General features: G+C 38.8%; 1 protein-coding gene across 3 annotated transcripts in view; it reads left to right on the forward strand.

The window, feature by feature from the left end:
* Positions 1-15714, forward strand: part of slc12a5a (solute carrier family 12 member 5a) — a 149834-nt gene that overhangs the window by 111490 nt on the left and 22630 nt on the right. For all 3 annotated transcript variants that reach the window (XM_017304943.1, XM_017304944.1, XM_008408932.2), the window contains exon 4: positions 5474-5620. In XM_017304943.1, coding sequence (XP_017160432.1) covers positions 5474-5620 — 147 coding nt within the window. The remainder of the gene's footprint in view (positions 1-5473; positions 5621-15714) is intronic.

The raw sequence follows: 15714 nt of genomic DNA on the forward strand, positions 1-15714 counted from the left end.
ACCTCATCCCACCGCTCGCGCTCCACTTCATGCCTCTATTTCTGCCAGAAATGAAAGTAATGAAACAATAAATGCGCCCCCCTCCTCTCACTGCTCCAGTAGAGAGACAAAACAAAATCATGTTGCATTTTCTTTGATGTATTATGAAATTGGTAAATTAAACATCAAATGCAACGACCCCAGTGATCTGCAATAGATGTGAAAACATCAAACGAGCTTACTCATATCGCATTCAATAATGCAACCCTGCACAAAGATTAGGCCTGTCAGCAGGCCTCCTAAATTCGGCGTACCTCTAACAAGGAAATATTAAAATTGGAATCATTTGTCCATGCAGCTTGGAGGAAGTCTATTACAGTTTTCGTCTGGAGACACAGCCGTTCTCAGCTCTGTAGGAGCAACTATGATTTTGTTTTAAAACAATTTGTTTTAACAATAACAATCATAATAGTAATAATATTAATATACTGTGCCAGACTAACAAAGCAGAAAATACTGTGCAGCTATTTGAAATAAAAAATATCAGACTCGCAATCCAAAGGGTGTGGAATTGAGTTGGCTCACTTTTCCAAAAATGTGCATAATGAGCATGTGTGTAACATTTAAAGATACAGACTATTTACAATACAGTATGTTACTTGATGCTCCTCATGTTTGAGGAAACAAACATCTGTCACTTACCCTGACATTTTGAAGACGTCTTTAATAAATAAAAAGATCAAAAAAGAAGAAACAAATCATTTCATTTAGGGAACTTTTAATGCAAGATTAAGAATAAAGTCTAAAAATAACTTTTTGACCTCAAAAGTCCGTGGAGCCAGTGAGGTGCAGATATAAAAAGATCTGTGGCAGTCTAACTGTGGCAGTTGGAGCAGCAGGAGGCAGTGACTTTAAAGTAGGCGTCACAGCAGATGAATTAAAAAATCCCGTTGTTTGCAAAGCACACCTGAGCCATCCAGTCGTCGGGCTGCTTCCATGTCCCAAGGGGTCGGTGGGCAGCTGTTTCCTGCTAGTTTAGTGGTGCCACGCTGGCCTACCTGTAGCTCTGCAACAGTTCCTGTTCTCTTTGTTCTTGGTGGCTCTTTCTCCTGGGAAATCATCACTCTGCTGGCTCAAAGCCCATTAAACAGACTCATTCTGTGTGAGTGTGTAAGCATCTATGAGACCAGACGCCGGTCGCGTCTGCATTCCCTGTCCACAAACAGCCTAATGATGCACAAATTGAATGAAAATAGAAAAGGGAGAATTTCAATAACCGCCCAGCCTTTCTCCTTCCCACAGGGTCAATAATTCAGGAAATACTCAAGTGTTCCATCTGTTTCAGGCTATTTCCCAATATAAAGTCATTATTGCATCTATTAGTTCACCAAATTTTTTTGTTTGGGTTTCTGATCACCGAACCCAGAGGTGTTTCATCATGTTCAAGTTCTCGAATTCCAGTTGTTCATTATCAGTTCATCTCATGTAACAATCACGATTTTGAAGCAGACAAACAGTTTTTTGTTTTTTTTTAGAATCTGCCTATTGTTATGTCTGGATTACGATTCAACGCTCAGCTGAGCACTTCACATAGCAGCTGAACAGAGAAGGTCTGCTTGCTTCAGCTTCCCTATTGTGTTAAGAAGCAGACAGGGGATGTGACATTTTGCAGACTGTAGAGGGTTGTAGAAAATTTTGGTTGAGTGATGTTTCCCATAAACAAATTTTCCGTCGGTTAATTATGTTAGAGCAAAAACATTTAATCTCTAAAGTTGTACCTAAGACTCTTCTTTTGAAGTCTAAGTGACTTCCTGATTAAATTGTAATGTATAATTGTGCTTTTTTTCCGTATATCTACCTACCTATAATTCAGTGTTATAAAACTGAATGAAGCATTATCTCTGAAGACAAAATACTAAGAGTAAATGAGTGTATTATAAAGGAAGGCCTTTTTCTGCACAGTTGGAGATCTCCGTGGGGATTTCCTTGTTAAATAAAGAAAAAATAAACAAAAGAGTGAAACACAGAATATTACAGTTTCCAAATGCACACAGGTTTTTCTTTAATGACCTACCTGTTTTATTACAAACTGACCTCAACCTGCTTTGTGCAGTGGCAGCAATTTTGCATGTAAAAGCAAAGTGCTTACCGCAGGCGTACCTGTCTGCTTGCAACACCTGACTGCTGTTATAAAGTACACACTGAGTCCCTGAAGGTCCTGCCAATGCAAATTCTGTCATATTAATTACAGCATTCCTAATGGGAGATGGAGAAAACGCTTTGGAGGTTAAAAGAGGAGACTATGTCAGGTTTTGTAAGACAGAAAGACAGAATTTGGGCTTCCTTGTGTTATTCTATGTTCTATTAATCTACAAAAATTATTATTATTATTGCCTGAGACATATGTTTATATTATAGAGATGTCATTTAATCAGTTAGCTTTGCAAGAATATAAACTGTGTCAATTTATATTTTCTGAATTCCTAAAATAACTGGGCATATTTAGATTTTATACTCTTTCATTTGTTATTTCCAGCTTCTTTACAGGGGTCTAAATAATGACTGACACAGACAGACAGTCACACTGATTCTCCTTGTGTGCATTGTAAAATAACAATGCAGTTCTTAGTACAGGTGTGCAGGAGGTTAAAATACTTTCCAAAAAGTAATTATGGCTTTGAAATCGCAAATGCAGCTGTGCAAGTGGAAGCCCATTCTGGGCTCATTGAGTTAGAAAAGGCTCTCAACGTCAGGATGATGAAATATCATCTCCTCCATTGAAGGACACAGTCACATTGAGCGAAACTCAGATTTACATACAGCAGACAAAAGGCAGACTATTTAAATCACTGTCATATGGCGAGGGATGTGACAGAGATGAAAGAGGTTTGTTATTAGCTGCTCCCTTGAGCGGCCTGCGGAGGCCAAGACACGGATCTTTGATTAAAGTGCAGCGGGACTGAAGGCTGAGATGCTCCCTGCTGGGAGGATTTAGTTGTAGAAGAAGTAGTAGGTCAAAGTGTAACCTGGAGGAGAGCACGACTGAGACATATTTCACCAAAACGTCACAACAAACGTTCTGACATGAACTTCAAATATTTCAACATTAATCATTAGCTATAACAGGGTAATTTATTAATATCTATTATGATGGATCGGTAGGAAATCCCAATGCAGTAATGTGAAGGTCAACAATTTGATATTGAAGATTTCGTGTCCCTAAATCTTAGGCAATGCAATGTGAGACAAAGCAAAAGAAACCCAACAATATTAACCTGTTTTAATTAAAGCAAAACATCATAATTAATCCAAATGACACTGCCATTGTTTTTTGTTTTTTTGTAACAAAAAACAAAAATAGTAAGCAAAAAAAAAAACAACAAAACGAAAACCTTCAATAAAATATTTTATCTATGAGGTAGTTGGTGCTTTGTAGCCTATGGGGTCCCATCTGTAAAGTTAAACAGTCACGTTAACAGCAGTAATTGGTGTTATTTAGCCTTTCATAAGGGAACAAAATGGGAGTTCATTTTCCAAACTCATTTTTATCATTTTATTCTTTCAGTTTTACATGTCACAGTTTCAAGCTAAATTATTGAATTGACAAAATGTTGTAGCAGCTGGAACTATCCAAGTTTCTCAGGGTCATTGTAGGTGGTTATGAATGTGGGTAGGAAGAACTTCCTGCTGTGGCCATTATTACAACAAATCTGATGAAACTTCCAGCTAAAGACTCTGTCGTTCTTCTGCTGTTTTGTGGAGAAGATGCTCAAGGTTGTCCATTATGTTGTTCATTTTTTAAACAATCCTTCTTCACAATAATCTCCAGAGATACTAACACAATACCAAGAATCACTCTTCTTTTTTACCCATTTTGTGGCAGCCATATTTTTGACTTGGACCACAGCCAATTTATCCTCTCTGTTATTCTTTGTTCAGTAGAGAGAAGCAACAGCCTGTGTGTTTTCTCTTCTGTGTAGCTGAGGTCGATGCTTTCACTTGATAAACTGGGTCAGGGCTGTATATGGGGATAATTACGCATCTTTGACCAGCTGTCCTTGAGCAGGAAATGAATATTTCACTGTTATATGCGAGGTCATTGCATTTGTTGTTCTGATTTAAAATACTCCATCACAGATGTGCAGACAGGTAAACATTCAGGATGACAAAATGATATAACACACAAAACAAACAGGTGTATATATTCACAATCACATCAAGGACAAAAGCGTTCTATGAATAAACTGTGACAGAATGGATCTCTAGCATCCACGCATCAGAAATGGTCTTAAATATGTTGTCCTTGAGTTATCCTTCTGGTGCTGTTCAGGGAATCTTTCTGTTTATTCGCTGATCCACATTAGGGACAAGAGTGCAGCAACAGTACTGTAAAACTGAACAAGTTTATTACAAAGAACGAAAATGGTAAAGCAATCCTTTAATGCCCTCCAGGCACTCAGGAGACTGTTGCCATGGCGTCCATGTGATCACATTTCTTTGTGTTTTGAGTCAAAATGAGCTTTCTTGACCTCATCTTACAAAAAGTAGGAATGGGAGGTCTTAAAGTAATATTTATTCTATAATTACTGCTAAGTTAAACTAAGAAATGTTAGACCTTTAAATGCAAATCTAACTGAAGTGACAAGGAAGCGAATGTCATGACTTAAAATTTCAAGTATAACAAGCAAATTTACAGGTACACTTCAGGCATCAGTTACCATCCCAATCTGTCACTAAATACAATGTAATAAGACTGCACAGCTTGTTACAAAAATATAGTATAAAATATAAATAAATATATATAAAATATATGAAAAAATATAGTATAGCTGTTCTACTCAACTCTAGTTTGACACCAAATTACTGTTTCATCAGTTAGTGTCTCTGGTTTTTTAGAAGTCTGCTTTTATCTTGTGCTTTTGTCTTTAGAGCTAGTCTGTCAGTGAAAACACAGAGAGATTTTTCTACAACTGGTAACATATTTACACCCCATTTTGATTAAATAACCAACAAACAAATAAAAAATTTAATTTATCTTTCAGTCGGTCATCAGCAGCAGACTCAACATTAATCACTCACACCAAAAGATACAAACTTGGATTTTGTAGGAATCATTTGTCCTACTAATAAATGTGTATGTTTCTTTAACATGAGTATGATGTGTGCTGTTTGCTTCTATCAAGACATCTAAACTAAAGCAGATTTCCAAGCTGTGCTTCTCAGCATGCATTGGTGTTATCTCAATTTTCACTGAGTCATACCTGCCAAAATGTAGCAGAAATCTGTGTTGATGATGCACATCTGGGGAGTCAGTTTTACAGCAGGCTGGCAGTGACACTGAGCCAAGTCTGCACCCTCTGAGAAGTGACGGCTTATTGAAATTCAAAAACATAAAGTACGACAACAGTTTAAGTTGAGCAAAACACGCAAAAAAATAGTTAGAATAATTTGAATAGCGAAATTTGACTATTCTGTTTTTCCCGTCTTTATCCAGGCCCCTCAGCTTGGCACCCTGATGGGCGTCTACATGCCCTGCATCCAGAACATTTTCGGAGTGATCCTTTTCCTCAGGATGACCTGGCTGGTTGGAATCGGAGGCGTCATCGGGACCTTCGTCATCGTCTTCATGTGTTGTACCACTGTGAGTCTTTTGCCTACTTTCACATTTGGACTTATATTGTCTTAATGCTCAAGTTGTCGTGATCTCTAAAAATTGTAAAGCAAACATCTGTCCCAGGAGCAGTAAAGAAGAAATTACTGTGGGAATATATTTATAATGCACGCTATTTGCATTTTGTCAGTTTCAGGGAATTTAATACATCATTTATTTGAATGTGAATTTTTCTATGCTTGAGATTCTGTATACCTAATAATTCCAGGAATAGATCTTTTATTTATTTTTTAGACACTTGGAGAGACATTAGTTACCTCAGTAGGCATTATCATCCCGCTGCTGCATCCATGTTGTTAAACCAGTGTTATTAAACCACTGGAATAAGGGTTGAAGCCTGATTCCTTGGAATTGGTACTGACGTCTGCCTTGTTTGGTTTAATCCTAATTTATGAGCTATAAACCATTTAGATTTTATGTGCTTTCACTGTTCTGAAGGGGAAGCTGCTGATGAAACATTTATTGGTTGCCTTTTCAGATACAGATTAGTTGGTTTATTGCATATTTATTAGAGGAACAATGTAATGTGGGTTTAGGTTGTAGTAGACAATATTATTCATATTCATCATGATGCCAAGCCTGGTGGAGCTGTGTGTTATGTTTACCTGGCCAGAAGTCCAGCAAGCAAGTGTGTGCAAATATACAGAGTGTTAGCTTTAAATAGTTACTGCTATTCCGCTGTCCTGTGCTGGTTTGTACTTGCTAGACAATTGTGTGCATCTGTTAATATCGTGGCTGTTTACATCCAAACACAAACAGACCTATCTATTCTTTAAGTAAGCAAAACGGCAATTTCAAGAGTGTATTTTTTTGCATCAAGTCATTTTCTGCATAAATGCTGTTTCGTAATATTTCCAACTGTGAGAATGACCCGCATCAGAGAGTCTGTCAAATGAAAATGTGGATTGCAACTGTGAAGAAACTGGCTGGAAAACTGTTTGCAAATTTCCCAAAAATATATCTGATGGATATATGTAAAAATAACTTCAGAAAGCACAGAGAAAAAAATAATAAAAATAAAGCTCTCTAACAAAGAGACACTTTTTATGCTCAACTGGATTCTACAGATTCCCACATGCATGTAGCAGCAAATAAAAGAAACTTCTCACTACAAGGACAAGGACTGCATACTTTCTTTAAAAAGAATCCAGTGTTGCAGAAAATAATACAGACACAGGTACTGGACACTGTAAAAACAAGACAACTGAAGATGAAACACCTTGTTGTTCTCTCGTTCCTATTACTGTCACTGTCATGGTGAATTCAGGCCTTGCCATGACCTTGAGACTCAAATGGCAACCCTATCCCACAGAACAAAGAGTCCTGCTGTTAGTTATCTGTCTGGATTTCCACACTGATTGAGTTTGACTTGTTTGATTAAATCCATCGTCAGGGAATAAATATTGCAATTTTCCTTTGAAATTGTAAAATTGTAACCCTTTTCAGAGGAAATCTTACAAAAATACAACCACCATTATTTGTGGGGGTCAGGGCCCAAAGCAACCCACAAATACCTGAAATCCTTAAATACCTGAGATCCATTCTATAACTGTCTGTTAGTAGTTCCATCACCAAATATACTTCAGTATGCATTAATACACAGAGTGGAAACCCTCTTAGCATTACCGAAAAAGCTAACGTCCATGGTCTCCTTCATCCCTGCTGTAAGGGCCTCAGCCAGTCAGCACCAAAGAAAATAAATGGCTCTCCTGGATTGGTTGCTTTGCAAATGCCAGCCAGTAGAATGTCAAGTAGCCCTGCCCCAGGGTGTTTCTGAAATATGAAGACATTTTAACATCCAGTAAAATTGGGACTTTTAACGGTATCATGTGAGCTCAAAGCACTTTTATACTTTGTAGCAACAATAGGAGGTTGACAACATCAGGTGCAGAAATCCCTAATATTGAGACAGCATGTGGCGACAGTGGAAAGAAAGTGCTTCATTTTCCTAACAGGAAGAACCCTGGAGTAGAACAGAAAGAAAACAATCCAAAACATATGGGCCACAGCCCACAAAAAGCATTCACCAGACACAAAATCAACCTGCTTCCTTTGACTTCTTAGTCCCAGACCTAAATCCTAAAATAACCTGAGGGATGAGCTGAAGAGAAGAGACCCAAAACTTTCTGGAACTAACAGTTATCCCTCTCTCTAAGTAGTCTAACCAAGAGGACTAAGTGTACTTGCAGACATTTTAAATAAATAAAATGATATACTCATATTTTATTACTGTTTGAAACATTTAGAACTTCAGAAACTGAACTCAATCACATTCCATCGAGACACTCTCATTTCTCCCAGAGAATGAGGCATGAGGACTGAAATCTTTAAAAGTGTGAAAAAGCAGATTGACAAGAAGCCAGTAAACACACATCATTTTTATATCCTCACACACTTTAACAGCATAATGCCCCTCCGTGTACACACCTGATTAAAGCCTGAAACACACACTCTCTTTTCTGTCTCATGCACACACACAGCGCTTATCAGTCACACCAAGCTCAGAGCAGAGCCCTGAGGCGATAAGCCAGAGCGTGAACAGTGCATGAGAAACCCCCCCGCCCTCAACACACACACACACACACCTCTCTCTTCCTGAGCGTATTACATAACATATAACCACTGAGACCTCCAGGGGTTGCCAGCCGCATGATGAAGGAGTGCATGTGTGTGCAGCGATTCCCACCTGATTGAAAGCCACAGGACTTGTGTAAAGGAATCGTGGATGCTGCAAGAGTCCATGTTTTATTCAGTGATGGGATATTACTGACAGCACGCTTTTCATTAGCTGCTCAGTCACAGCTGCACATATCTGTTACCGAACACACATACGCGTCCTAATTTTTGCTGTCAAGCAGCCTTTTGACAGATTATTAACGAGGCTCTGTGCTTTTTTCCAGGAAATCTTTATTAAATGAAAAGTGTGCCTCCATGTGGAACTGCTCTGACACCGTTAACCATGAAATGATATGCAAAAGTCAACATAGTGCAGCATTCTGCAAGCCGGTGTATTCAAACATCTGGTGTTTGTGTGTGTGTGTTTTTATCTCGCATAATAAATTTAGGCTTGTCAGGAAGATAAAGAGACGTTTCAGATTCTGGATGTAAACTTGTCAGTTGTTTTGCCGTTCTCATTACTCCCAGGTCATGAATCCTAATGCTGCGAAGAAAAGGGTCGACTGACTCATTTAAATGTTTCGGATGATTTTTTTTCCTTTTGTGTCTTTCAGTTTTCACTCCAATCTCTTTCCATTCCTCAGTTTCTCTGTGGATTTTTCAGTAATTTTTCTCTCGTCACTCTGCTTCTCTCTTTTTTGTTTCCACCTATCATCCGTCTTGCTCCTGTTCTGCCTGAGTTGTCAGCCTCTTTTGCTTTTCACAAAATCTGTTTGTATCCGGCACATTAGCCTAAAAGTGATAATCCTCTGCATCTGCTTCATCCGACACTCTTGCTTTCCTCTGCAAGCCTTCCACCGGGATGTCACGTGATGAAGCGCGTACAGAAATGCAGCAGCATGAAAAAGTTCCCTAACAGATTTGTTCAAAATGTTTCAGATTTGTGATCAAGATAAGCTCAGTAAATCCAAAAAGCAATTTTCAAATGGTGCTTTAGAAAAAAAAAAAGTGCTACCTTTATTAAATTATGAATTGAATTTGATTAGCTGCATTTGCTTCATTCAATCAAGCTCGATAAATGTCAGACCCATAAAATCAAGAAATCACATGAGTAGAATCTGTGTGACAGCAGCAAGTAGGATAACATTATCTCAAAGAGCAACAGATTGACTCCAGTCCACATAAATTCATTTCAAAGCTTTTGAATCCATCCATCCATCCATCCATCCATCCATCCATCCATCCATCCATCCATCCATCCATTTTCTTACACATTTGTCCCTAATGGGGTCGGGAGGGTTGCTGGTGCCTCTCCAGCTAACATTCCGGGCGAGAGGCGGGGTCACCCTGGACAGGTCGCCAGTCTGTCGCAGGGCAACACAGAGACACACAGGACAAACAACCATGCACACACACACACTCACATCTAGGGATAATTTGGAGAGGCCAATTAACCTGACAGTCATGTTTTTGGACTGTGGGAGGAAACCGGAGTACCTGGAGAAAACCCACACATGCACAGGGAGAACATACAAACTCCATGCAGAAAGACCCGGGCTGGGAATCGAACCCAGAACCTTTTGAATCTCACTACACAAAAACAGTGAAGACGTGGAAAAATGGGAAATCTCCACACAAATGCCTGTCAAAGGTTCTTCAACAGTCCTTTTATGATTAATCCAAAACGTCACAAAAAACAGAACAATATTAAAAGCACTGAAGGTCTCCGTTACCTCAGTTAAATTCACTGTTTCTGATTAATCCACAACACAAAAACAGGGCAAAATAGCATCTATCTTAGTGCTAGAAGGTGAAAACCACTGCTGGACAAAACAGCATTAAAAAAATCTCGATCCTCAAAGTTTTTGGGAAAATATTTTGTGCACTGCCAACACAAAAGCTTGCTTTAAGAAAGAGATGGGTCCCTCCACATTTCCTACCTACATTCAAACATTGTGGTGGTGGTTGTGTGATGGCCTGGGGCTGTTTTGCTGTTTCAACCTGAATGACTTGCCATAATTGAAGGAATGTTGAAAAAGGTCCCTTTAGGTAAAAACAAAACTGAAAATACATGACGACAAATGGAACACACAAGGCATCAAGGCACCAGAGCAGAACGAAATGATACGAGGAATCATGGCACAAATAGAAGGATCCAGCAAATGTAGAAGGTGAAAGAGGAACTTAACCCTTGTGTGTGCGAGGACTGAGGCAAACGTAGAGGACTATGGCAAATGATGCAAGTTTTACGTGTGTGGGGTCGGTTGGACGCCATTTCGACATACAAGGGTTAAATACTGAATGAGAAGTGGCGATGAAAAAAGAGCTACTTACAGGTGAGTGGATGCAGCTGGGAAAGAGAGCAAATGAGGAAAGAATTAACAGCTTAGACAGGAAGCAGAAAAGAAGGGAGGGGATGAGGTAAAAAACAAATAAACATATATGTGAAAGGGGAAATGAAACCTGAACAGTAACAGAAATAAATACTAATCTAATGAAACACATTCAAAACAAAATTAACTGAACAAGAGAAAATCTACAATGGAAAGATTAAAAAAAAATAACTGAAGCTAAAAGTCCAAACACCTCTGGATCATAACATTTTGCATTTAATCAGGTTTCCTCAAATATTCCAATATCTGTTTAAGTGTGACAACAAAGCGATAACAAAAGAAATCTGTAAAAGAGCAAATACTGTCACACCGGGCTGTAGGTGTATAAAACGCCACCGAAATGACAAATCTCTACTTCTCAAAGATTTTCTGCATTTGAGAAACAAAGCATGCTAAGAACGCAAGCACTAAGGGAACCGGAAGACCTCTAGTCATGTCTAAACTAATTTCTGCTCAGCTCTGAGGTCAACAAAAGGCCACATCAGAGTTTGTAGCTCAGGGACAGCACAGACAATCTGCCTTTTTTTTTTTTTTTTTTTGCTAAAGCAATAAAACATTGCTTTAGCTCATTTGTCTCCATGTTGGCTTAGAAATGACTGAAGCTCTTCTCCTGCTTGGACCACATTTGGAGGAAAATTCCACTACCCTATGATATGTGAGCTTTGTGCAATTGTACCTCATGTGGCTGAGACAGATGGCACGGCAGCATAATCTGACGTTGTCTGCTGGCTCGCTCACAGACCAGAGGGGCCGTGGGTTCAAGTGAGTCCAGGGGGACAGACTCCAGGTTTCATAGAGAGATAAGAGTTGGAGCCAGCTGAAATATGACCTATGCTGTATTACACAGACACATGTAAAAAAAAAAATCCCAATTTCAGATTTACTTAAAACAGAAAAATCACACGCTGTTTTCTCAATGGTGGTTTCTGTACAGTAAAAGGTGGCTGATTCAGTAATAAGTTCGTAATGTTCACTATGCAAAACAAGAAGCTTCAAAATGGAAAAATTGGACTTTCATTAAGAATTACTCATAAAATAAAACCTGAGGAAAGATTCACTTGATGAGTTTTGTTAGCTTTCTTGATATTTCTCTAATCTATTGAAAGATTAAACTCTCTGGATGCTATTTTCACTGAAAACTTGACTTATTGACCCAGACATCCCCTTCTTTTTTGTACTGAGCTCTACGCCTGGGAAGATTTTACTTTGACACGTCAAGTATTTTTTGAAGCAGCAGGTATCAACCAATCACAGTTGAGACTGTCCAATGTGGTTGCCATTGTCTCTACCAAGAAGTTTAGTTTCCTCTGTTTATTAACATATAAAAACATTTAACTCCAGAGCCTGAATAGCTTGTGAAATGATCTGAAGTTAACATCCACTAGAAAAAAATCCTTATTAACTGCCGGTCATATCAGAAATTAAAATTGAGGAAAACATTTAATGAAAACCTGTTATTAAGCTGAGGTGTTATATTCTGTATATTATGCTTAACAACAATTATTAACCCTGTCAGTATGATTAAAAAGCACAGGTCAGGCCCTTTACACAAACCACCAAAAGAAGAAGTGATTACTATTGATCTGATTACATTTCATTGTTCCGTTGGGTAAACTTTGGCTACGGTGTTTTTATGGATGCTGCTTTGACAAATTTCACCAACCTAAACACTGTTTTAATCTACATCAATCCCATCCCTTAAAGGCTGCAGAAGGTGCTAACCTCAGTGAATCCTACTGTAGTAGGGAACTTCATCTCTTCACCTGTCCAATAGGTTTGCCATAAATCCCTCATTTTTATGCCAGAACCAGCCAGAACTGTGTCTCTGGTATGAATAAATGGAGGTATTACAGATGTCTTCAAACTTGTCTTACATAATTTGACATGTTTCATTTCCAGTTGCTGTGGCTGAAATAAGCTAAATTTAATGTGCAGCATGTCCTGCACATTTGTCTTCATCTACGGTACCAACAGCATAAATTACACAATTCAATTGATTACTGTTCTCTGCAGTTGCGTGTTGATTCAGTGATTGGGTATTTGTCTGGCTACCTCTGTGTGGCTGCAACCCACATCAGATAAAACACTTAAACAATTACTGTCTTATCTGCTGGGCTGGGAGAAGAGCTTGTGGCCTCATTATGGCCAGATTAGACTGAAATTCAGAGCCTTACTCACTTCTCAGTCCAGATCGTCAGTCCAACGGGCCCTCAGGTGGCTCTAACCACATTACAGTGTTCACAGAGGCGATTGTGATGCAAGTTAAACATAATTCTGAGCATCCTGCATTCTGTGGCAGAAAGTAATCAGAATGTGTTGCTTTGTCCCTTGTATCTGGCAAGGAATGCTCAGAAAATGGAAATAAGATTTTAATGTCCCATCAGAGACTTACAGTATAAGTTCATAGCTAAACTTAAACTTTGAAATTTCATAGTGAAGCTGACAAAAGGAACCAGTTTATGTTCTTCATACACATAAGTATACAAGTCAGAAAGTGGCTTAAAATATATAGAAGTTGGCCTACTTAACTATTATAATAGTATGACTTAATATTGGACACCACTGCATACCGTATTTTCCGCACTATAAGGCACATAGGATTATAAGGCACACCTTCAATGAATGGCCTATTTTAAAACTTTTTTTCAAATATAAGGCGCATAGAATAGACACTTCAGTTTGGGTTGCCAATTTGTTCCGTACTCTATTATTACACATCCACATTTGTAAAGAAGTAGGCTTCCCCAGTCGTTGTTTCACTCACGGTGTTGGTGTTGTGATATTGTGCCCAACTGCTTTCTGGGTAACAGACCAACCGCTGCCGCCGCAGTCTCTATCTCTCTTCCGCCGCCCCCCTGGCTTTAAATGTATTATCAAACTTTATTAACAAACCAGCGTTCTGACAACAATCCCAGCATGCACCGCGCACTTCTTCTTCTACGGGGGAAAATGAAGTCGGCGGCTGCTTACCGTAGTTGCTAGACCTGTTGTGGCTCAATATTGGTCCATATATAAGGCGCACCGGATTATAAGTCGCACTGTCGGCTTTTGAGGACATTGAAGGATTTTAGGTGCGCCTTATAGTGCAGAAAATACGGTAACACAACCTGTACTTTCCTGATACATACATGGTACTAACCAATTATTTTCTGTTATTTATTTGAACTTTTCTAAACACTTACAGAAAACCTTTCAGGAACATAGATGTTTTAGTTAAGTCCTCAAATTATTTCCTGACACTTCCCCAGAACTTGCACTTTCTAGAAACTTACCCTTACATTAACAGAACTTACAAAGAACATTTACTGAGCATTTTAAGGGAGCTTACCAAATTATTTTCAATAACTTGTGGTATATTTTCCTGGAACCAACATGGTTCTTTCAGGAGGCATATTTAATTTCCTGTGTAATTTATCAGTTTTAAGTAACAAAGACAATCCAGGTTATACAGCTGTTCTCAAAACCAACCTCTAATAGTAATTATATGTGGAAGAAAGTAATAAGCAGCAAACTACATTTAAGTTTCATAAATTATGTTCCAGGAATGTACCATGCAATATCTTTTAAGGTAAAAGATATAAAAAGATCTGAAGGATAAAAAAAAAGTTGGCTTAGAAACACTCTACAACCTCTAGGTTCTGTGAATATAAAACATATTTGTTTCAGCATGGTGAGGCTTTAATGTGTTACCAGTAATTTCATCGCCCATCCATCCATCCATCCGTCCGTCCGTCCGTCCATCCATCCATCCATCCATCCATCCATCCATCAAATGTTTGCATATCAGTGCAGGGTTTCTCAGACCACATCCAAAAAAACCCCTCAGAGTTATGCATTTGTACCATTACAGCAAAGTCTGGGTGTCAATAAATGTCTTTCTTTGTTTTCTTCAAGATTTTAGAGGTTAACTTTCAGAAAGCAACTCTTACTCCTCTTGCCTAAATGTAATCGGCATGTATCAGTGAAAATATCTGTAAAACCAAACTAAATAAATCTATATTTTCAGTTACCACAAAGGAAAACAGTACCAATTTGATTTCCTTGTAAGGATATAAAGTGTAGAGAAGAACTAAATTATTCTTAGAAAAAAGTTAGCCAGCACAATAGCTTATAATACTTAGCTTTTGACAAGGAAGCAGAAAAACATGGCCTAAAAGTCTTGAGATAAAGTGAATGCAGCCCGATTTGAAGATGACTGAAAACCAAGTTTTTTCAAATCCAGTCGTCCAGAAGTTTTGTTCAAGTATCCAGGTGTCTTTTCTGCAGCACAGGCATTATTTCTCTTTAACCCATTCCTTGTAATAGAAAAGTCAAAAAGCTGGAGAGTAAGAACTGTTTTGTGAAAGGGCATTTAAATCTTCCAGTCTCTCACATCTCCTCCTGCCTCCTTTTCTTTCTGTCTGTGCTGCTCTCCTTCATGTGGTGACAATGCAAAAAGACACTCAGAAACCGAATAATGGTGTTTGAAAGAATAATGAAATCTTAATGCAGCCTTTGTACTGTCAAACACATGGTCTTTCTTTCGGTCTCAGTCACTCACATGGCTATTCGCTTTGTCTCCCCCCCCCCATGCCTGTTCTTCCACTCACTGCACGCATCTCTTCCTCCTATCCTCTGCAGGGCAGCCAGGGCCGGCTGTCAGTGTTACAGGCAGCTCCTCTCAAGCGTGCACTTACATTTCTGATGGTGTTTTTCTCCCACTCAGTACCAGACTTAACATTAGAATCGTGATTGGTTTCTGTTGGTTCACATAGAGCTGTTGACAGGCCGTGTTGTAATATTGTGTATACCGTCAACCAGCAGGAAGCATGAGCTTTTAGCATAGCTGTAAACTGTCAGTCTCCCTGGCCTCATGGATGTGCGTAATTTCAGTATTCTATTTTGGCCGGTGCAGAAATATCTCAATAACTATGGGTTGCAGCAGGATGATGCTATAGAATTATATGAACTCCCCTTTTACACCACTGAGATTTTTTTTTTTTAGCTGTTTCTCCGTTGATTTCTCATCCATCCTTTGTACTTCACTATGACAGCGTACTGTCCAGTGTGTGGTTA

Source organism: Poecilia reticulata, linkage group LG5, assembly GCF_000633615.1.
Source record: "Poecilia reticulata strain Guanapo linkage group LG5, Guppy_female_1.0+MT, whole genome shotgun sequence".
Classification (NCBI taxonomy): Eukaryota; Metazoa; Chordata; class Actinopteri; order Cyprinodontiformes; family Poeciliidae; genus Poecilia; species Poecilia reticulata.